The sequence below is a fragment of the Bos taurus genome, chromosome 11, assembly GCF_002263795.3.
Source record: "Bos taurus isolate L1 Dominette 01449 registration number 42190680 breed Hereford chromosome 11, ARS-UCD2.0, whole genome shotgun sequence".
NCBI classification, from domain to species: Eukaryota; Metazoa; Chordata; class Mammalia; order Artiodactyla; family Bovidae; genus Bos; species Bos taurus.
Window position 1 is genome coordinate 103,113,997 of NC_037338.1, and position 22,548 is coordinate 103,136,544.

The 22,548-nt window shown below is 59.7% G+C and overlaps 1 protein-coding gene across 8 annotated transcripts in view; it reads right to left on the minus strand.

The window, feature by feature from the left end:
- The window catches only part of RALGDS (ral guanine nucleotide dissociation stimulator), a 49,275-nt gene extending 31,166 nt beyond the window's left edge, over positions 1 to 18,109 (minus strand). The window contains exon 1 of one of the 8 annotated variants that reach the window (XM_024998557.2): positions 17,863 to 18,109. In XM_024998557.2, the coding sequence (XP_024854325.1) occupies positions 17,863 to 17,880 (18 nt within the window). In that variant the 5' untranslated portion in view covers positions 17,881 to 18,109. Of the gene's footprint in view, positions 1 to 1,020; positions 1,223 to 2,171; positions 3,085 to 10,789; positions 10,978 to 17,862 lie in introns of those variants that run through there. The other 7 variants (XM_059891191.1, XM_024998558.2, XM_024998555.1 and 4 more) reach the window with 7 other exon arrangements.
- Positions 18,110 to 22,548: the final 4,439 nt, after the last annotated feature.

Below are 22,548 nucleotides of genomic sequence, written 5' to 3' on the forward strand. Positions count from 1 at the left end.
TCCTCCCCTGGAGAGGGGTGGGCACGGCCCCCCGACTCTGACTTTCAGGATGCTGGGGGTGGGGGGCACTCGAGACGAGCACACATGATGTCCAGGGTCTTACAGAGTGAGACCAAGGACCACTCTGATAACTGTCCTCCTCTCCCAGAGCGCTCAGGGCCCGACACCCCCAAAGGCCACCTGCCCAACAGGTGCCGGGCCCAAGGTGGAGGTGCAGGAGAGGAGAGAGGAAGAGAAACAGATGGGGGAGGGACTCCCCTGGGGCTCCATCGGTTAAGACTCCTTGATCCCAATGCAGGGGGCACGGGTTTGACCCCTGGTCGGCGAACTAAGATCCTGCATGCCGCATGGTGTGGCAAGGAAAAGGGGAGAGGACATAAACAGGAGGAAACGCGCGCTGAGACTTGCAACTGAGCCCGAAAAGTGAGAACAACAGAGAGCGATCGGAGAGGCAGGGTCTCGTCCCCTGAAAAGCCCATACTGACGCAGACTCCACACCCAGGGCGGAGGAGGGGGCCTGCAGGTTTGGGAAACTCTCTTAAAATGCAGAGCCCAGGTTTGTATTCGGGTCCCTGCTCTGCACCTTCCTAGCTTCAGTTCCCTCTCCCAGAGCCTCAGTTTCTGCGTCAGGAGGATGGAGATAATAATAATAGTAAGAATAGTAATACCACCACCACTTGGCTCTCAGGGGAGCAGATGATAAAACAGTGCACAGAGGCTTTGTGATCGGAGAAGAATCACTCGAACAGGAGCCGCTAAGACAATCCCCAGCCACGCCACCCCGCCCAGGCGGGAGCAGGTAGACAGGCAGCCAGCCTGGTGGGTACACACGGGTACCAGTGGCGACCAAGCCTCGCCCCCACCCCGCCCCCCACCCAGCCGCCTCGCTCACATCCACAATGGGAGATGGAGCCTCTCCAGGCAATTTCCAGCCAAACTCCTTCAACCAGTTCTGATGGGAGGGGAGGAAGTCGAGGGCCCGGCCATGGCCTAGAAGCACCTGTTGCCCTGGAAACTCACCTCAGTGGCGGGTGCCGGCAGAGGCGTCTTCGGCCAAGATGTGGGGCTCTGGAGGGCAGCGTGGCGGGCGACGGCCCACCTCCTGGCAGTCACCACAGAGACACAGGCGAGGAACACCCAGCCCTTCCTGCCCCTGGGCTCGGCGGGCCTGGTTTGCCGGGCCATCACGGGGAGGCAGGTGGGCCTGGGATGGGCTCCCGGGGAGGCCCTCTGCCAGTCTGCCTGCCTGTCCGCTGGCCCCAGTGGAGTCAGGCTCCCGAGTGCCTAGGCCTGATGTCACCCGCGTGGCTGTCATACCTGCTCCTGTGACAAGCAGGGCCAGGAATTCCTGCTCCTACCAGGCTGAGGTCCAGCCAAGGGTGGGTGGACTGTCCCAAGCCCGGCCAGTAGTTCCAGCTCAGATCTGCTGTCTTGGGGGGAGGGCCCAGCTGTGTCCCCAACACCCTGAGGCCCTGTCCTCACTCCCCTGCCTGGGAGAAAAAATCACCACCCAGGGACAAGTCACAGAGATCAAAACAGCTCAGCCAGTGGAGCCACCAGCCAGGAGTGAGTCCAGCCAGGTGCTGTGGGGCACAGGAGACCCGCCTGACCCCCTCCGTTTCCTCTTAAGCCACTGTCTCATTTTGGAAGCCTTCCCCATCACTCAGCCCTCAGAACTCCTCCACGTCTGCCACCTAGACATGGGATTTAATTTTAAACGGCCGGGACCAACCTAGGGTTAGCAACTGTTTATTTTGCCAAGTAGGGCAGTTTAAAAAAAAAAAAAACTGTCACCATCATCATTATCATCATTTCAGAAAAGATCCCCCAAAAGTAACTAAGAGGGCATACGATCAAAAAAAACTGACGGTCACTAAATGAATATATTTGACTTTAAGGCAAACGCATGACCTTGTCTCCATTTCTCTCATTTCACCGCAGACCAGACACTGAAACCCGAGTTGAGTCCAACATACCCATTTGACAAATGGAAAAACTGAGGCCGCAGGGAGCAGGGACTTGCCCAAGATGTCACAGGGAGAGTCCGGGTCCTGTGTCTGTGCGCACCTCTGCAGAGCCCACATACGTAGCCTCCCTGCCTCAGCGTTCAGAGCTCAGATCCCCACACCTAAAGATGCCAGGGTGACCCAAAGGCTGGGCTGCCTCCTTACCCTTCTTGGGCCCTGGCAGGCGGCTGGCTGGGCACACAGGATCGTGGGGACCGAGAGGAGAGGAGGGTGGACCGGGGCTCCGGAGCCAGCCCGCAGGCACATCAGGCCCCCGGTTCCTGGAGGAGAGGCAGGGGCCGAGCCTGACGGCCTGGCGCAAAGCCCTGCTTCTCCAAGCTAGCTAGCATTTCACATCCTCTTCCGGTGGCTTTGGGGGCGCAGGGGACCCAGCAGAGGAGGCCGCTCAGAGCCGGGGAACCGAGACCTAGTTCCTGCCCCCGCCTGACACTGCCTTCCTCTGGGACAGGCACGTTCCTCTTCTCTCTGAGCCTCACTGTTTCTGATCCGTTATGGGAGGGGGTGTGGTATACAGAGGTTTTCAAATTATAGTTTCACATAACCCAACCACTGCCCCCACACTGCTGGGGCAGGAGAATTTCTTTCATGGCAGGAAGGATGCCCTGGATGGGGCAGCCTCTGCAGCGGGGCTTCTCTAGGGCAGAGGCCCCCAACTTTTTGGTATGAGGGACTGATTTCGTGGAAGACAGTTTGTCCATGGACTGGGGGTGAGGGGGATGGTTTGGGGATGATTCAACGGTGGTACATTTACTGTGCACTTTATTTCTAACCCGATGCCGCCGCTGATCTGATGGGAGGTACTGGTCCACAGCCCGGAGGCTGGGGACCTCTGCTCTAGGGAATGTGGGTGGGCATCTGGAGGTGGGTGGGCTGAGGGGCAGGGGGTTCCAGGTGGACCCTGAGGCAGCAGCCTTCCTGCCCCCCACACACCCTCCCTCATGCCTGCACCCAGTATGTGTCTCCCGCACTAAAACTCCTCCAAAGGCTTCTGTCCAACCCACAAAAGAATTCAGAGTCCTTGCTGTCCCTGCCTCCAGGCTCCTCTGAGTCAGCCCTGACCACCGCCCCAAGCTCACCTCCCCTCCGGCCCCCTGCTCCTTCTCCCCAGCTGCCTTGGCCCTACTGCACACAGAGACACTTAATCTGGACCTTTGAGAAACAGCAGAGGTGACTGGGCTCTCTGTTAGCAGCTCTGGAACTCTGCGCCAGCGACTTAGTGGCCTTGGATTCCTCATCTGTCAAATGAGCACAAGGACACTGCCGGATTCGACAAGAACTCAGCACAGGCCTGGTTTCTGGGCGGCACTCTGATCGTCTCCCATGGTCATGTGCCTGCCCCAGGGCCTGGCACTTGACACACACTCAGTGGATGTTGGCGGAGATTAGCCCTGCACTGGGGATGGCGTGGCCTGGCTCTTCCTCCAAGAGCAAGCTCCAAAGGACACTCTGAGGCCTGTTGGGTGCTCGGCATGCAGCCCTACAACCGGGTCCCAGGGGATAACTTGGAAATGTTTGTCATCTAAAAGCAGCAAGCATGCACTGGCCACCGCAAGGCAGCCCTGGTCCCGCAAAGGTGAGGCCAAGAGGGCTGGCAGATATGGTCTGATCTACCTTCCTGAGGACAGGCTGGCATAGCAGCGCTCCCCTGAGTGCTCAATCTTGTTGGGGAGAAGCCCTGGGCAGGCCCCAGCAGGACCTGGGTGAGGTGGGGGACAGCCCTGGGCTTGGGGGGGGGCCCTAGGAGGACCCCACCCTTGGCCTCTCTTTGCCATGTTGCCAGTTGACTGGTTGTATGATCTCGGGCATCCCTTGTGGTTTGACTGCCCTGGACGTGGACCAGTGAGCTCTCCCCAGCCTTTGGGACAGTGGATGAAAAAGGAGACCCGGGCTCAGTGCCTGTGGCAGGGATCAGTGGGCAGTGTGGGGACCAACAAGCCTTTCCAATTGTGTGGACACATTTGGGGGTGAGGGGGAGAGCTTCCAGAGGCCCTTGAGGAAGTGGGGGTGGGGTTACAGGAACCAACAGGGAACCAGGCTGCCCAGTGAGGTGTGCCTGTGTGTTCATGCCTTAGATTCAACAGGCATTTATTGAGCGTTTTCCCTGGTACCAAGCTCCGTGCCAACTGGCACGTCTACCACCCATGGCTCCTGAGCGCTCTTCTCCAACGACCCCAACCTTCTGCACAGGTCAACCTGGCTTCGGAGCCATTTAGGCCATTCCTCTGCTAGCTAGACCAGGCCCAGGCAGGGCTGCTGCAGAGCAGTGGGCCCCGAGCCGCTGGGAAGGCCGAGGGCCTGAGTCACAGGCTGGGGGGCAGGACAGGACCAGCTGCAGGCAAGAAAGGCCAGAGCCCCGAGGAGGCGGGGCCTGGGGCGGGGCGGGGCCTGGGGCGGACCCCGCCCACCCCACCTCCCAGACCCGCCCACCCCACCTCCCACCCGCGTCGGGGGACGGCAGAAGCGCCTTTGTTCCCTGCCGGCCTTGTGTCACCACATGGCCCACCCCATCACTGTCACGGCCTGGAACGGAGACGGGACATGGATGGCCAGGGCTCTGGGGCTGGGACGGTTAGGGACGCTCCACTTGCAACACCGGCGGCCCGCCCAACACTTTTCTCCACCTCCATCCCCGTGCTCCTACCGTGCATGGAGCTCCGGGTGGGTGCGGCTTCGGGGGGACATTTACAGCAGCCCTGAGATGCTAACCTGCCTCCCACACTTGTCCCAGGATACCGTGGGCACGTGACCTGCCGTTAGCGCTCTGCCCACGATGCAGGTGGCCCCAGAATAAGGCACCTGGCCAGCCACACACGGAGCTCAGACCGACAAAACCCCACTGGTGGACACACGTGTACGCACAGACATGCGCCCTGAATTCCGCTCTTGGCGGGGGCAGGGATTCCAGGGTTCTGGGGCGGGGGTCCTGCTGCCTCCAGCATCTGGGCATCCCCTCCAGGCTCAGGGCGGGGGTGGGGGCAGGGTGCAGGCCTCGGTGTGAAGCGCACTGTTTATAAACACTGCTGGGCTGTCGCTAGGCGCTGTGACTCAGAGCCAGAGTGGTGACTCCTCTTCAGGCTGTTTGCTCAGCACAACATCCTGTCCAGGAAGCAGACAGAAGAGGCCCGGGGCCAGGTTTTCACTCCTCTTTCCTGCAGGCTCCTGACCTGACTCAGGGTCCTGCTGGGGGTGGGAGACAGCCCCAGTTCTCCTCCCTCTCGTTTCAGGGAACCCGAGGCCCATCATCAAGTCACTCAACACACGGTCACCACCGGCCTGGCTCTGCAAGGTAGGGGTGACGCTGTGGCCATGCACGCCACTGACCCAGCCCCCCAAACCGGGAAAGGGGCTGTAGTCTGGGGCGGGGGTTCCCTCCAGGCAAACGCCCACACTGAGAAGCCTTGCAGGCAGAAGCAGCTACTGACGTCCCCCCAGTCCCAGCCCCAACCCCAGAACCCAGCTTTGCCCTGTCCCTGGTGCTCCTCGGTGGGACAAAGCACCTCTGCATTCAGCATTTGTGAAACAGATGAAGCCGCTGTAATTATACTCTGTTGTAAAACTGAGACAGTTGAGGCCCAGAGAGGGCAAACAAGTTGCCTGCGGCTACACAGCGGGTCAGTGCCATGCCCAGGGCTATGCCTGGGCCTGTCAGGTCCCAGGGCAGCCTGCTTTCCTCTGCTCAGTTCTGGGTTAAAGTGGATTTGTTCCTGGCAGCACAAGTCCAGCTTGGCGCTGCTGGGTCCCTGTCAGCAGGGACCTTGTATGATAGTCCTTGTATGATGTATGAAGGTGGTTGGTCCCTTGTATGATGTCCAGCTTCATGTCCCTGTCTGCCTCCCCAACACCCAACTCAGAGCCTAAGCCGGAGTCAGGGGTCCACCCCCCTCCCCCTTATCTCTGCTGTTCACTGATGTGCCAGTGTGGGCATCGTTTAACAGTAACAATGTAGGAGGCAGGTTTGCAGGTGAGCAGCTTGGGGCCAGAAGCTCAGAGACAGCACCAGACTCACCCAAAGCCACACAGCAGGCTGGCTTTTGAGGCTGGTGTTCCCAAACTGCTCCCAGCTTCTTCGAAGAGCTGAGGACGATTCTGCTCTTATTTCCACCGTCAGGGGTTCCTCTTTAGAGGATGACCATCAGGGGCCAGAGCCTCAGAGTGACTTGTACGAAAGGTCACATGCCTTAATGGGGAAGCTCCGCCCCCTCTCCCAGGCTGGGGAGAAGTAGGGGCCGGTCAGAGCGGCAGAGCCCTAGCAAGAAAGGCAGGGGAAAGTCAAAGTCGTCCAGTCCGACCCTGGGACCCCGTGAGCTACACAGTCCATGGGATTCTCCAGGCCAGAAGACTGGTGTGAGAAGCCTATCCCTTCAGCGGACCTTCCTGACTCAGGAACTGAACCGGGGCCTCCCTTATTGCAGGCAAATTCTTTACCAGCTGAGCCACCAGGACCGCAGAGGGGGCGGTGCTTATTTTGGCAGCTGAGGCTTGGCCCCGCCCCAGGCAAGACAGTAACCCCAACGTCAGCTACTCTGATTACTGATTCACCCACCGCAGGGCTCCCCTGCTCCGGCTGCCCATCTGCTGGATCCTTTAACCAGCCCACTGAGTCACACAAGTTGCCAAGAAGCCAAGAATCTGAGAATCCGGGCCTTGCCCCAGCCGCTCCCACTGGCTTTGTGCCCAGCAGGATCTAGCCGGGGCTCTTCCCTAGTGGCTCAGACAGTAAAGAACCCGCCTGACAATGCAGGAGACTGGGGTTTGATCCCGGGCTTGGGAAGATCCCCTGGAGACGGGAATGGCAATGCACTCCAGTATTTTTGCCCGGAGAATCCCATGGCAGAGGAGCCTGAAGGTTAACGTCCATGGGGTTGCAGAGTCGGACACGACCTAGTGACCGAACAACAATGGGACTGGAGAGCTGCAACTCTGAATAAGGATGAGCTAAGAAAGTAACATTAATAAAATGTCAACAAAAGAACCATCCACTGTGGGATTGGTTTGTGTCCCCCAACTCAGTGGGGCTCTAGCTCAATCTGCCCTGTTCGCCCCTCATGCCCAAGTGGCTGGAATGATGCCCGCCCCAGTCGATCGGTAGATGGATGACTATGTCACTCACACACGCACGCACACACCATCACAGGAGCACAAAAGATACTGGTGTTATGAGCATTTTTTAGTTCTTTTCTTTTTTAAAAAATTGGAACAGGGGTGAGCTCCTTGAGAGCAGGGACTCTGATCCCCTGACGTATCGACGCCTAGAATGGTCCCCTGGCACACTGTGGGCTCTCAAGAAACACTCCCTGGTCCAGGTGGCTCCTCCTCCAGCTTCCAAGTTCCAGGACTTACAAATATTCAATAGCTCGGGGTCACCTACTTTGTTCTGGGAAGATGACCAGGAAAGCTTCCTGGAAGAGGCAGCAAGGCAGGAGAGGCACATGATGGACGGTAAAGCAGAAGGGCAAGTCCCTGTCTGCCAACCTATCACTAAAATGCTTTCCAGAGAATGCAGCTGGGAGCAGAGATGAGAGGCAGGGCCGGTCAGGGGAGTCAGAACAGCAGGTTAGCCAGGTTTTCCAGGAAACAGGGGCCTAGAGGTTCCCAGAAGCCCGCCTGCCTGGGGATGTCGGTCGGGGGAGGTGGGCAGTCAGTTCAGCTCTGGTTCAATCCGGGGATTTTTTCCTCCTTCCTGAATTCCCTGCTCAGTAATGATTCTTGGGGAATGGAACTCTGCTCACCGGCTACACAGAGTTTGCTTTGCAGTGGTCTGACCACTAAGAAGCCCCTACCCGAAGGGAAGCCAGGCCTGCGGGGCAGGGAGCTGAGCCCACAGTCAGGCCCCTGTGCCCAGCGCAGCCTGGTCACTTGGGAGCTTCAGGGCCAGGGGAGGCAGGACAAATGGGCTCTTGTGGTGAGAAGGCTGCCTGCCGTGCCAGGGACACTGCGTGCCCGGTGCCACCACCCACCCCGCCACCCGCCTGCGGGGGGCCAGGGCTGCCCTTTCAGAGGGGATCTCCTGAGCTGTCCTGGCCTCTGGAAAGGACCTGGAGCTCCAGATGGCTGCCAGGAGGTGGTGGGGGGTGCCTGCTGTCCTCCTTCCCACACTTCTTCTCCAGCAACGGAGTTCCTGCCGGCCGTGGGGGTGGCAGGGTGAAGATGCCTTGGGTTTCCAGGTTCTGGGGCTGAGCTGCACATCCTCTGTCCCACCCTCCTGCCACCCACAGTCCCTCTGCCCAGCCCTGGACTTTGCTCCTTCCTTGGCATCTCCCACAGAAGGCAAGACGCCAGGGCCTCCCCTCTCAGCCTCCGCCTGCTCATACCTGGGACTGGCGAGAGGGCGCCAAGGCACCAGGTAGCCTCCCCTGCCAGGGGACTCTCCACGAGCTGGACAGGTCTCCGTGCAACTGTCAGGCGAGAGCACACCAGTGTGAGCCGGGCGTGCGCCGAGCACCTTAGAGCCCCGTGAGCTGGTAAGCTCGCCTACCCGTTTAAAGATGAGAGGCTGGGGGGTCCGGGCATGAACACTCAGGCCTCCTCACGGTCAAGGCTCAGGCCTGGAGCTTTGAACAAACAAGATGCCTGCACACATGTGCACGCGCTTTCACAATGCACACTCTCCCTTCCCCAGGCACCTGTCATGTGTCTGCACACGTCCTTTCACACACGTGCTCGCTCAGCCACCACCAGGTTGACACATGGTCACATATTCACTCAGAGGCTGGGGAGGCTCCCAAGATACACGTGTGCAGGACGGCACACCCAGGCCCAGGACCCTCGCCCTGCTGGGTGCCCTACTGGCAGACGCCACCACCCCGTGTCCCCAGGCCTGGAAAGCACACTTCCTCGGGGACGCTCCAAGCCCGCTCCTGGCAGGGTGAGTGAGAGGGGAAGGAGGCCTGACCCTCTGCAGGGATTTCCTGGACCCAAGGGGCTGTGGAGGAAACTGCTCTTGAAATCCTGGAGAACTGCCATCATCTGCTGCCAGTCCAGCCCTTCCACACCTGGCAGTGCCCACCTGCCAGATCCGGAGCCAGACAGGGCCTCAGGCCAGGTGGACTGCCTCGCCCTTGAACTTCAACTCCCAGTAACCAGAAGGTCAAAGGGCAACCTCCTGGTCAGCACACCTTGTGATAGGGTGGGATGGTGGAGTGCTGGAGGTCAGGGGCCTGGAGCACCAGCCTCAGGGAGGAAGGCCATCTCACCGTATGGTCTGGGCAACTGTCTCAACTTCTCGGGGCCCCTGTTTCCCCACCTGGAAATATGAGTGGATTCAAGTCGGGGGCCCTGCCTCTAGCTCCTCGGGGGCAGTCACGGCTTGTCCACACAGCCGATGGGCCACCTGGCCACCTGCCTTCCTGGAGGGGAAAAGACATCTCCTGCCACGGGCAGGCTTCCCAGGTGGCGCTAGTGGTAAAGAACCCACCTGCCAAAGCAGGAGACATAAGAGATGCAGGTTCAATCCCTGGGTGGGGAAGATCTCCTGGACGAGGAAATGGCAACCCACTCCAGTATTCTTGCCTGGGGAATCCCATGGACAGAGGAGTTGGCGGGCTACAGTCCCCAAGTTCGCAAAGAGTCGAACACGACGGAAGCGACTGAACACGCGCATGCACGGCACCTGTAGAGGGCTTGCCTGTGCCGGGGCCAGGGGCTTCACACACCCTGACCTCCAGGAGTCCACAGGTGAGGCTGCCAAGACACCTAAGAGTGGAGGGACCCACCTGTCTGGATGCTGCAAACCCTAGCCAGGCTCCCTGGTTCTTGCCTCCTCCTGGAGGACGCAGCAAGGCAGGAGAGGCGCATGAGGGATGGTAAAAGCAGAAGGGCAAGGCCCCGTCTGCCAACCTGTCCCTAAAATGCTTTCCAGAGAACGCAGCTGGGAGCGGAGACGGGAGGCAGGGCCGGTCAGGGGAGTTGGAGCAGCGGGTCAGCCAGGTTTTCCGGGAAATAGGGGCCTGGAGGTTCCCAGAAGCCCGCCTACCTGGGGACGTCGCTCGGGAAAGGCAGCCTTCCAGGGCCTGAGTCTCCCCAACCCAGACTTCTCTCTCCCTTCTGACCTCTAGACAGCCTTACCTCCCAATGCCCGGGGGAGCCAGGGCCTCCCTGATAGATGGCGATGGGGATGGTTGGGGCTGGGCTCCCCCACCCTTTGCCACAGCCCAGACAGATGGGAGTGGACCCGGGCAAGAATCTCCCTGGAATGGAGTCAGGCGCTGGCAGCCCCGGGGCTTAAAGGGCGTCCTCTGCCCCTCCCCCCCACCACATTCTCACTCTCCCAGTTCTGAGCTGGACAGGACTGGGAAATGGCCTCCTGGGACAAGACCGGTGATCAGGGGAGGCTCCCAAGAGGGGAGGAGGTGGGTGGTGGGGGTGGGGGGGGAGTTCTTGGGCTTAGGGCTACTCACTGGCCAGAGGACTTTGTCTCCACTGTCCAAGGTCAGCCCCTCCCCACCCCAGCTCCAAACAGTCAGGTGGGCACATCTGGACGGTCCGGTGGTACCAGAAGAGGCCCTGTGCCTTCCCCAAGCCAACCGGTTCTGGATCCCCAAGCCAGAAAGTGGGGGAGGATCTGGGGTGCCCCCAGGCCCCGGGGTGGGACCCTCCGCCTCTTACCCTGCGCGGGTAGTGAGGCGGGGTGAGAAGAGCCCAGCGGCTTCAATTCGGTAAACTGCGCTCCCGCCCGGGGGCAAAACCCAGGAGGTGGGCAGCGCCCCCGCCCTGTGGTTCCCTCCTGCCCCTCCTCCCGGGCCGCCCGCTGGGCCGTGGCTCACCTCGTCCGCCCGCGCGCCCGGCGGCGGGACCACCAGCATGAACGCGGGCAGAGGCGCGCCGCCCGCTCTCGCCGCCAGGCCCGGCCGCGCCCCCGCGCCCGTTCCGGGCACAGCCGCCAGCGACCCGGACCCGGGCCATTGTCTGCGCCGCCCTCGCCCCGCCCCCTCCTCCCGCGGCGCTCCACGGGGGCCGGGGGTGGGGCTGGGCAGTCAAGGCCAGGATAGTCAGGACCCCCCACCCCGCGCACAGCCCGCACGCCCAGCACATTACCGGGTACCACCGGAGCCTCCCCCAACTCCGGAGGTGGGCACACCCCCTCCGCCTTTGACGGATGCGGCCAGGGAGGCACAGAGGGTGATGGCTTGAGGTCACTTAGAGAGTGCATGGACCCGGTCAGACTAGGATGCTGGCTCCCTGAGGGCACCCAGAAACCCCTGTGTGTATGGGGGTGGGGGGGGGGCGGTCACCAACAGTCCATCCCTCACTGCCCTCCCCAGAGAACGTCTGAGGGGCTCACACCCTGCCCAGCTCCCAAATCCAACCCCTGGGTGGCCTGGCCCCAACCAGGCTCCCTCCATTCCAACACACCCTTCTGTCCTGGGGTCAGGGGCTCCATCCTGGCCAGACACGGCCCTCATCCATGGGCTTGGCTCTGCTGGACACAGGATCAGCTCCCTCAAAGTAAAAGTGTCCCATGAGAGGCCCACAGGGCCGGACTGTCTTCCCTCCCCACGGCACCCCCATGTCCTCACACCAGGGAGCAGCGAGGCTCCCAGGGCTGGTGCCAGTTCCAGGACACTCGAGGCTAAGCCCTGAGCTGGGGTACAGACACAGGTGCCCGTCTCCAAAGCCAGTGGCCTACCCCACGAGGCCGCCTGCCTCCCCTTGAGCATAGAGATGGATGCAGGTGGGCAGAGGAAGAAGAAATGGTGGCTGGCTTGGTCCTGGCCCCTCACCCTCCCACCCCAGGGCCCCATAAGTGGCATAATTGACGCACTGAATGGTTAACACAGAGATACAAGGGTAGATGGGGCTATAGATGGGGAAACTGAGGCTAGCAAGAAGGGGCATGCCAGGGTCACACAGCCAGTCTCAAAACTGGCCCAGAACCAAAATCCCCTATTTCAGGGGCTCCACCTACTGCCCCCCTCCATCCACACCCTGCCTGGCCATCCTGCTCCAGGCTAGGTTGCTCACGGCTTCAGGTTGTAGGGGGTACAAAGCACAAGGTGCTCTCCCCAACTCTGGCTGGTGCCTGGCTCTGCCCACTGTGCACTCTGACCCTGCATTTTATGACATTCTGCTACCGTCAGCTATCACTCAGGTCTCCAGGAAAGGGACGTTGCTAGGGGCCAGGCCTGATGCCAGGTGGCTGGCTGGCAGGCTGGGGTGATGGGGAGCGGGGGAGCAGGCTAGGGTTTCCCTCAGGAAGGCTCAGAGGGTGGAGCTGCTGGGTGGAAGTAGAGGGTGCTGTGGGTCAGCCACCAAGGGTAGTTAAGGCATACACAGAGGCCATGGGAAAGCCCCGGCCCTGAGCCTTCCTGCAGGCAAGTATTTTGGGGACCTTCAGTTGCCAAGCGATTGCTCCAGGTTGCCATGGGAACTCTTTCTCCCAGGGCTTATCATTTTTAGGGGGAAGCCCTCTTATCTCCACCCCCCTCTCCCTGGCTTGGCTGCCCCGGGAGAATTCATCAAGGTCCCCAAACCTCATTCCCTCACCCCCCAGGGAGACCTCCTAGCCGTGACCCTAAGAGAAGACTCTTTGAGGTTCAAAAACCCAGAACCCTGAGAAAATGCAGAGAACAGAGTCCAAGGCCTTCATTATAGTGGGGAGAGGGCGAAAGGGGTTCATTAGCTCTGTTTACGTCTCTGCTCCGGCTGTTAACCACCACCTTGGGGCTGGCCCTGCCCTGACCGTTGGGAGCCCACTGTAATTGGAAGGAATTTGGCCCCAGCACCCACGCCCAGCCCCTCCCAGGCTTGTCTGCACACAGAGACGTGCCCCTACCAGCCCTGCCACCACCTGGCTGTGGGAGCCCCCTTGGACTTCCAGGGCCTCAGTTTCCCCAACCATCAGTGGCTATGGCAGAGGAGCCATCCTGCAGATAGAACGAGACACTGTGGCCAAAGCGTGGGCACAGGGAAAGTGCCACGGGCTGGCTGTCGTTAGCAGGCACCTACCCTGAGATGGATGGAGGTGTAGGGTCACTCCACAGAGGGTGGCCCCATGGCTAGTGTGCCCCTGATGGCAGAGTGGCCAGCAGAGCCAGGTCCCCAGGCTCCCGGCCCAGCGCCTTCCCCATGGATTTATCACTTCTCTGTACCCTGTCCCTGCATTCTTCCTCTATGGGGTCTTATCCCCTTGGATGGGAGCCAAGGTGCTCCATGCAGTCCAGGTGCTCAGCTCTGAGTCTCCATGGATGAGCGTCTGCTGTGTGAACCCGTCAGTGACCCACTGCCAAGGGCTGTTGGCCCCGGCCTCGTGAGATTCAGAAGTGCCCCAGAGCCGCGGTAAGAGATGGCTTCCGTTTCCCAGGCCAGGGCCAGGCGGGGCACTTTGCTGCATCTCACTGATGCCTGGCGACTCCCACTGTCCCTCAGGGAGCCCAGGGCCCCTGCTTCTCAGCTCCAGAGGGCACGCCCAGCTTTGTACAACAGGGCAGAACCTCCCCCAGGTGAGCAGTGGGAAAATCAACACAGCATCGCCTCTTCTTTGGGCAGGACCTCTGGGGAAGGGGCTTCTCCAGCCACCACCTGCATGCCCATCCATCTCCGTGGCTGCCTTCAGGGTCCCTCTCCCCCCGACCCCCCACATCTGGGACACACGGTCCCCGGCCCTGCAGTAACGGGAGAACTGTCTGGAAACCGCCAGGGTAATCATAGCCGCAGGGGCCCCTGCAAGCAGCTGAGAACAGCCGGCTCGGCTTGCAGGTGAAGCAGGAAAAACGCAGAACTGACAGCCCACGTGGGTCTGACCCGGGCTGGGCTCACAGGCTGCCCATCCAGGTCGCCACCCAGTCGCTCCCCTGCGGCCCTGCCCTGTTTGGCTTCTCGACCATGCGTCACCCCTGAAATGACTGTGGGCCTGGTCTGTTTACAATTTGGAGCGTGTGGTCTCCTCGCAACTGGAAGGTGAGACCTTTGTCTCTGTGGTGTGGCCGCTGAGGGTGGCCACAAGCAGGGCACAGCGCCACCTGCTGGTGCTGTGCCAGGACGCCCCTAAGCTGGGGGGCACCCCCAGGCTCCACTCACACCCCACAGCCCTGTGCCGGGGGCCACATCCTAGACATCTGATCAGACCCAAACACTCCCCCATCCCTGTGGACACGTGGGAACCTGGCCTTTGGGGGTAGGATCACTCCAGTGCCCTTGTCCTGGACTGAACTGTGTTCCCACAACATATAAGTTGGTGTCCTAACCTCATGCACCTGTGAATAAAATCTGATGTGGAAATAGGATTTTTTAGCAGCACTTAAAAAAAAAAATTTGTTGGAGTATAGTTGATTTGGGAGGGATTGGGGGCAGGAGGAGAAGGGGACGACAGAGGATGATATGGCTGGATGGCGTCACTGACTCGATGGACGTGAGTCTCAGTGAACTCCGGGAGATGGTGATGGACAGGGAGGCCTGGCGTGCTGCGATTCATGGGGTCGCAAAGAGTCGGACACGACTGAGCGACTGAACTGAACTGAACTGAACTGATGGTTGATTTACAATGTTGTGTTAGTTTCTACTTACTGTACAGCAAAGTGACTGTTTATATTGATACATATACACATATTCAGGCTTCCCCAGTGGCTCAGTGGTACAGAATCCACCCGCAATGCAGGAGACTGCAGTTTGGTCCCTGGGTCAGGAAGATGCCCTGGGGGAGGGCATGGCAACCCACTCCAGTTTTCTTGCCTGGAGAGCCCCATGGACAGAGGAGCCTGGCGGGCTATATAGTCCATGGGGTCACAAAGCATCAGACATGACTGAAGGGACTCAGCATACATATACATATATTCACTCTTTTTTAGATTCGTTTCCTGTGTAGGCCACTCCAGAGTACTGAGTAGAGGTCCCTGTGCTATGCAGTGGGTCCTTATTAATTACCTATCTTACATATAGTTGTGTGTATGTGTCAGTCCTGGTCTCCCAATGTATCCCTCCCCCCGCCTCCACCCTCGGTAACCGTAAGTTTGTTTTCTACATCGGTGATTCTGTTTTGTAAATAAGTTCATTTGTACCATTTTTTTTAAGATTTCACATATAAGTGATATATGATATTTGTCTTTCTCTGGAAATAGGGCCTTTGCAGATGTGATCAAAATGAGGTCATTCAGGAGTAGGCTGCTGCTGCTACTGCTGCTAAGTCACGTCAGTCGTGTCCGACTCTGTGTGACCCTGTAGACAGCGGCCCGCCAGGCTCCCGTCCCTGAGATTCTCCAGGCAAGCATACTGGAGTGGGTTGCCATTTCCTTCTCCAGTGCAGGAAAGTGAAAAGTGAAAGTGAAGTCGCTCAGTCGTGTCCGACTCTTCACAGACCCCATGGACTGTAGCCTACCAGGCCCCTCCGTCCATGGGATTTCTCAGGCAAGAGTACTGGAGCAAGTTGCCATTGCCTAGTCCTAATCAAATGACCAGTGTCCTTATAAGAAGACAAGACGGAAGACTGGACACAGACACACCGAGGAGGCCAAGTGAGGACAGAAGCAGACTGTGGAGGGGCGAGCTTACAAGGTGAGGAACACTAAGGATTGCCGACAACCACCAGAGGCTGGCAGAGGCGAGGCGGATCCCCCTTCTAGAGGCTTCAGAGGGCCTGGGGCTTCCGACACCTTGATTTTGGACTTCTGGCTTCCGGACCAAGAGACTGTAAATCTCTGTTGTTTTGAGCCCCACGGTTTATGGTACCGTTACCGCAGCCACAAGAAACTAACACACCGGGCTCCTGGGGCCAAGCCATCTCTCCGCTACCCCGGCCAAGTGCAGCCAAGGGCACTCAACAGATGTCAGGCCCAGGCGCCACCCTCACATTCAGCATTACATTCCCCGCCTCAAATCATCCCCGAACACAGGGCATCTCCTTTCAGGATGAATACCTCTCTGCACATCCACTGCCTCGGTGAATCCCACCAATAACCCATGAATGGTTTCACAGACAGACCCACCCTGGCTGAGACCCCAGCCCAGCTCCTGGTCCCAGACACTGTGAGACGGTCGATGTGTGCCCTGTAAGCGCCCAGGGAGGGGGATTCTGTCACATGGCGCAGACCCCAGCACACCCTTCCAGGTCTCGCCCTGCCCTCCTCTCTGCCCTCTGCCCACAGCTTTCACGGCCACCCTCGCTCCTGTCTCACTTCCTCTCCCGCCAGCATCTCTTCTGTCTCCAAGTCTCTGCATCTTTGACCTTCTTCCAGACTCCTCACAGCGTGCAAGGCTGGCGCCTCTTGTCCTTCTGGTCACAGCATCAGTGTCACCATGGAGGCCTTTTAGACACCCCATCCCAGGGGTTCTTGACCCTCCTTCTGGGACCCTGACTCATTTCCCAGGAGCACGTGCTATTCTCTCACTCATGGACTCACTTTCCTGCTTTCTGTCCATCTGCCCTCTGAGCCGTAAGCTCCTGGGTGAATGCCCGGGGCACAGTCGCTGAATCGACAGAGGATCTCAGAGCCCTCTCCTGCCTCTGGGCCGCTCATATTGCGGATGTGGAGGCTAGTAATAAAAGCTGCCTGTTGGGTGAGAGGCAGCCGGACTCCCTGGGGTCCCTTCCCTGCGCCAGTCGCCACCACTGAGCACTGTGGGCACAGCCCGCCCCCTCATGATCAGCCCGAGCACTGCAGCCCCAGACAGGGAAAAACCAGAAAACAAAACCCACACCTTTGTTTGGGTGTAGTCACGGCAGCGGCTCTCTCTCCCTCACAGGGGCAAAGGAGCCCGACCAGCTGGCTCCAGGGGCGTTGTGCAGGACCTCAGAAGCTGTCCTCGTCTCCCTGTTTCCCTCCACTGTCCCGGTCCCCAGGTCCCTCCGGAGGCCTCCTCATCCCAACCGGGGGGTAACTAACTCCACCCCCTTCCAAATGAGGAAACCCAGGTGCCAACAGAGATGGCACTTTGCCCCTGGACAAGTGGTCCAGGGCTTTGCCTCCTTCTGCACCACCCAGGTCCTCAGCCCTCCAGGCTGCCACATGTTCAGAAGGACCTGGAGGGAACAGATAGTATTTTCCAAGGACTCGGAGCACAGTGGGTCAGGGATGGAGAACCAAGGCCAACAGACTCTTCTACAAGCTGTAGAACCCTCGAGATCACCCCAGCCATGCACCCTATATTACAGCGGAGTAAACCGAGGACTTCTCTCCTGTAGCTCCCTCTCCACTAGGGGCAAGCCTCACTGTGGCTCCAGGTGCCCAGATGCAGGACCCCAGAAAGTGTCCTCTCCAGGCTGCTCTGGGGATGCTCCCTGCCCAGGTCGACTCCCGGGAACCTGCCCACCTGCCCCTGGCATCTCTGTCCCTCAGCCTAGGGCCCTGAGCCTGTTGCCAAGAGACGGGATGGTCCTGACCCATGGTGGAGCTGCTTCCTACAGCTTTCTTCTTTGCCCCTTGCCATCTCCGTGTCCACCGCTCCCCTGAATGTATGCCATGGTCTCCACCTGTGAGGTCACTGTGTGTGTCTGTGGGCACGTCGGGAGGCCGAGAGGACAGGGCCCCTCGTGGGAGGGGGAGGGGATGGACAAGGGTTCCCCCAGGACGTCAGGGGCTCTCCTTCCCCAAGGAAACTCCATGGGAGTGGCTGAGCCCTGAACTAGGAGGCTGGAACCTTTCCTTCTCTTCTGGAGTTTGCCCTCCTCCCCCCCGCGCCCCCGCCACGCCGTGGGCGCCGGGCCAGCCCCTGTACCTCTCCTGGCCTCAGTTTCCCAATCGTACCAGGAAGGGCTGGACACGGAACTGCGTAAGCGCGCGCTCTGCGTGGACTCTCCCTCCCGGCTGAGTCCGGTGTGGGCGGGGTAGTCGGGGTAGGGGGGCATTCGGTCCTCCCTCCACCCGCGACGACGGGGAGGGCGATCGCGGCCGGGCGGGGCACTCACCTGGCAATCTACCATCATTCTCAGCCCCGGCAGCACATCGCCGGCCCCAGGGCGGGGCTCCGGGCTAGCAGAGGCCGCTCGCCTCGGCCCGCGCGCGGCGCAGGGGGGCGCCCGGCTGCGGGGCTCATGGCGCGGCCTCCCGTCCCCGCCGGGCCCAGGGCTCCGCCGGCGCCCGCGCCGCTTCCATTGTCTGCGCCCGCGCCGCGCCACCGGCCGCTCGGGCCGCGCCGCTCGGTTGCGCCCGGGCTCCCGGGCTCCGGCCGGGTGGGCGGGCCCCGCCGCGGCCCCGCCTCCGCTCGTCCCGCCCCCCGCCCGCCGCAGGTGTGAGGGGCGGGCCCCGCCGCGCGCAGCGGCCTCCCGGGAGGACCGTGGGGGTGGACGCCGGCGGGGGCGGACGCCGGCGGGGGCAGGCGGGTCGCGAGCCTGCGGCCGCGCGCGCGCGCGCGCATATCCAGGGCCTGCGCGGGCCCGCGGGCGGCGCGTGCACCGGAGCCCCGCCTTGCCGCGGGCTCGCGCGCCGCGCCCCGAGGGCTGACCGCGCGCTGTGGACCCAGCGCGTCCCCCACCCACCACCGCTTGCTGCATTCCTCCTGTGCCCCCTAGCGCCTCAGATCAGATCAGATCAGATCAGTCGCTCAGTCGTGTCCGACTCTTTGCGACCCCATGAATCGCAGCACGCCAGGCCTCCCTGTCCATCACCAACTCCCGGAGTTCACCCAGACTCAGTCCATCGAGTCAGTGATGCCATCCAGCCATCTCATCCTGTGTCATCCCCTTCTCCTCCTGCCCCCAATCCCTCCCAGCATCAGAGTCTTTTCCAATGAGTCAACTCTTCGCATGAGGTGGCCAAAGTACTGGAGTTTCAGCTTTAGCATCATTCCTTCCAAAGAAATCCCAGGGCTGATCTCCTTCAGAATGGACTGGTTGGATCTCCTTGCAGTCCAAGGGACTCTCAAGAGTCTTCTCCAACACCGCAGTTCAAAGGCATCAATTCTTCGGCCCTCAGCCTTCTTCACAGTCCAACTCTCACATTCATACATGACCACAGGAAAAACCACAGCCTTGACTAGACAAACCTTTGTTGGCAAAGTAATGTCTCTGCTTTTGAATATGCTATCTAGGTTGGTCATAACTTTTCTTCCAAGGAGTAGGCGTCTTTTAATTTCATGGCTGCAGTCACCATCTGCAGTGATTTTGGAGCCCAGAAAAATAAAGTCTGACACTGTTTCCACTGTTTCCCCATCTATTTCCCATGAAGTGATGGGACCAGATGCCATGATCTTCGTTTTCTGAATGTTGAGCTTTAAGCCAACTTTTTCACTCATCTTCTTCAAGGGGCTCTTTAATTCTTCTCCACTTTCTGCCATAAGGGTGGTGTCATCTGCATATCTGAGGTTATTGATATTTCTCCCGGCAATCTTGATTCCAGCTTGTGTTTCTTCCAGTCCAGCGTTTCTCATGATGTAATCTGCATATAAGTTAAATAAACAGGGTGACAATATACAGCTTTGATGAACTCCTTTTCCTATTTGGAACCAGTCTGTTGTTCCATGTCCAGTTCTAACTGTTGCTTCCTGACGTGCATACAAATTTCTCAAGAGGCAGGTCAGGTGGTCTGGTATTCCCATCTCTTTCAGAATTTTCCACAGTTTATTGTGATCCACACAGTCAAAGGCTTTGGCATAGTCAATAAAGCAGAAATAGATGTTTTTCTGGAACTCTCTTGCTTTTTCCATGATCCAGCAGATGTTGGCAATTTGATCTCTGGTTCCTCTGCCTTTTCTAAAACCAGCTTGAACATCAGGAAGTTCACGGTTCACATATTGCTGAGGCCTGGCTTGGAGAATTTTGAGCATTACTTTACTAGCATGTGAGATGAATGCAATTGTGCGGTAGTTTGAGCATTCTTTGGCATTCCCTAGCGCCTCGGGCCACCCCAAACCCCACCGGGTGGGGGTGCTGGGCCGCGTGGTCGTGTAGGCCTGGAGATGTGGGAGTCACGGATTGTGCACCCGCATCCTTCTGTCCTGCACCTCGTGTCCGGGCCAGCTCGATGCACGGCTGGGACAGCAGTCCTGGAGGCAGAGTAGGAAAAGGAGATCACGCCCTCCCCCACCCCCACTCCCTTGTCTTTCTTGACTTCCAGATACGAGGTCCAGCCTTTCCCCAGCTGTAGCCCTGGTTGGTGAATGGGGGGCTGGAGGAGCCCAGGGAGGAGGGGGTGGCCCACCTGGGCTGAATGCCTGTCAGGGGGCGTTAGTGTGACTAAGGATACCCCTGGGTGCTCAGGGATTTTGCCCCTTTTAATTTATGTACAGTGACCTCAGTTCTCAAGGTCGCTCAGATGTAAGTGAGCAAGGCCAGCTGTGAACAGAGGACTCAGAATCATTGCCGCTCACCTTTGCCCAGCCCACGGCGCTGACCATCAGAGGCCTTGTCCTGGGTTTGGCTCTCCCAGCCAGGCCGTGTCCTGGGCCCAAATCCTCTGGGTGTCTTCCTCTCCCTGCTTTAATCCCCAGCCCTCCCTCCCGAGGGCAGAGTTACTGAGCCCATTTTTAGTGGAGGAGACTGAGGCCTGAGAGTCACCTCTCGAGCTGGCCTGTCACAGGGCCGTGAGTGGCCCCACTGTGGGTTCGAGCCCAGGTCGTTCTGACCCAATGGCTGTGCTTTCACAGGAGCCTGCAGAGGTGGCCTCTCAGCCTGGCCTTGGAGGCGAGTCCATGCTGGATGTGGGGCTGTGGGGAGGGGCGCTTCAGGCAGGGGGCTCTGAGGGGGAGAGCACGGGGGTGGTCCCTGAGGGAGCAAGGCTGTAGGGAGGCTGGGTGCGGGAGGTGAGGGGTGCTCCGTGGGGAGGGTGTCTGGACCAGCCCGCACAGGGCTCTGAGTGCAGGGTAAGAAGTCGGGGGTCAGTCACCGCAGGTTGGCGGGGGTCATCGCAGGCCGGGGCTGCAAGGCACGGTCTCCAGGTGATTTTGTCAGAGCCGCAGCACCTCAGCCGGGAGGAGCTTAGCGAGAGTGTTATTCACCCCACCACTCAAGCGTGCACCCCTGCGATGCCACCAGGGATGGGGCCTGCTCCTCCTGTGCACAGAGGGGACTATGGTGGGTGTCTGCCTCTTCTCAGGGCTGGGCATATTGCCCAGCTTCTCCAAGTGCCTGCCCAGAAGGCAGTGCCCAGACGGCTCCCAGCCATAGTCCCATTTGATCGTCACACCAGGGCCTCAGGGTGGTGGAGTGGCCTGCCCAGCACCCCATGTGTGCTAGGACAGACTAAAACCCGTGTTCTCTCAGCTGCCTCACATTCATGCAGCCATTCAACATTCAAAGAATGCCTCCTGGGTTTCAGGTACCGGGGTAAACCTGGTTGACCAGCACCTGTATCCTCTTGGGGTTTATGAACTGGGAAAGGGGTGGAGATGGGCAGAACATTGTAACTGAAGACATAGGGATGAGTATTTATGGGAACACCAAAAGGCACCCACTCTGGAAGGAAGGGGGAACAAATCAAGGCAGGCTTCCTAGAGGAGGTGTCATGACTATGTTCCTGGAATTGGGCCAGGTGATTGGACAGGGAGGCCTGACCAGTAGGCAGCGTGAGCAAAGGTATGCTGGTGCTGGCCCTGTGGCAGAGCAGTGATGTTGGACTGTAAGGTGTGGGGAGGAGCTAGTTGGTCATGAGAGGACAGGAAGCTTACGTTTCAGGGGTCTCCATTGCAGGGGACACTGCAGACATTTTGCATTTGTGATTCTGTTGATTTCTATTTCTGGTACTCCCCCTCTCTCTGCTGGGTCAGGCCTGTCTCTTGCCACCCCTCCCACTCCTGCCAGGCCCCATACTTCTTCCCACCCACAGAGCAGCTCTGGCCCCAAGCCCTCAGCTCTCTGGGAAAGTAGCCTGGACCCTGTTTTAGGTCTAGGAGTTGGGTAGTCATTCACTCAACTGTGTCTGAGGGCCATGCCTGGGATGTGGTCTGGGATAGCCACAGTGCCTGGGGGCTTGAGCTGAGGCTGAGACAGGCCCATCAGCTGGACCCAGAGCTGGGCTGGAGTGAGCAAGGTTTCCTTTCTCTCCTATGACGCTGCCCAGGCACAGGGCCACTCCTCCTCCTCTGGTCTCCACGTCAAGGGCCTTCTCCCTGCTCTAGCACGGAAGCTCGGTGAAGGCAGGGCCTGCCCGTTCAACACCGCCAGCTTCATACACTCCCCAGGGCAGGGCTGGGCACCCTGGGAAGGTGGGGACACATGGGCCATGGATCCACTCTTGTCCCTCGGCCTGGGGAACACCCCAGGGCCTCTCTGACTCATCCTCTCCGGCTCAGGCTATCTCCCCACATGCTCTTGCAGACTGAGCTGGCTTGCCATCCAAGCACAGGCTGCAGGACGAGTAGGCTTCGGGCTGGCCCCAGCTTTGCCCAAGGTGCCCAGGTGGGTAGGTTCCTGCTCCTCCTGACTTGGCCAAAGACCATACCCCCTGCCCTCTACCTTATGTGGCAAGGATGCTGCTGCCCCCAGGGGAGTGCATACTGGGCCCCCCACCCCCCGCCCACTGCTTCTGTCCCACCAGGCAGGTGCGACCGCTGCAGGGCTCTGAGCCCCTCTAATCCTAGGCCTGCCTTGGCCTTGGTGCCCCGCGCCTGCCAGGAGTCCCCCAGGCTGAGGTTGATAGCAGATGCATCAGACACACGT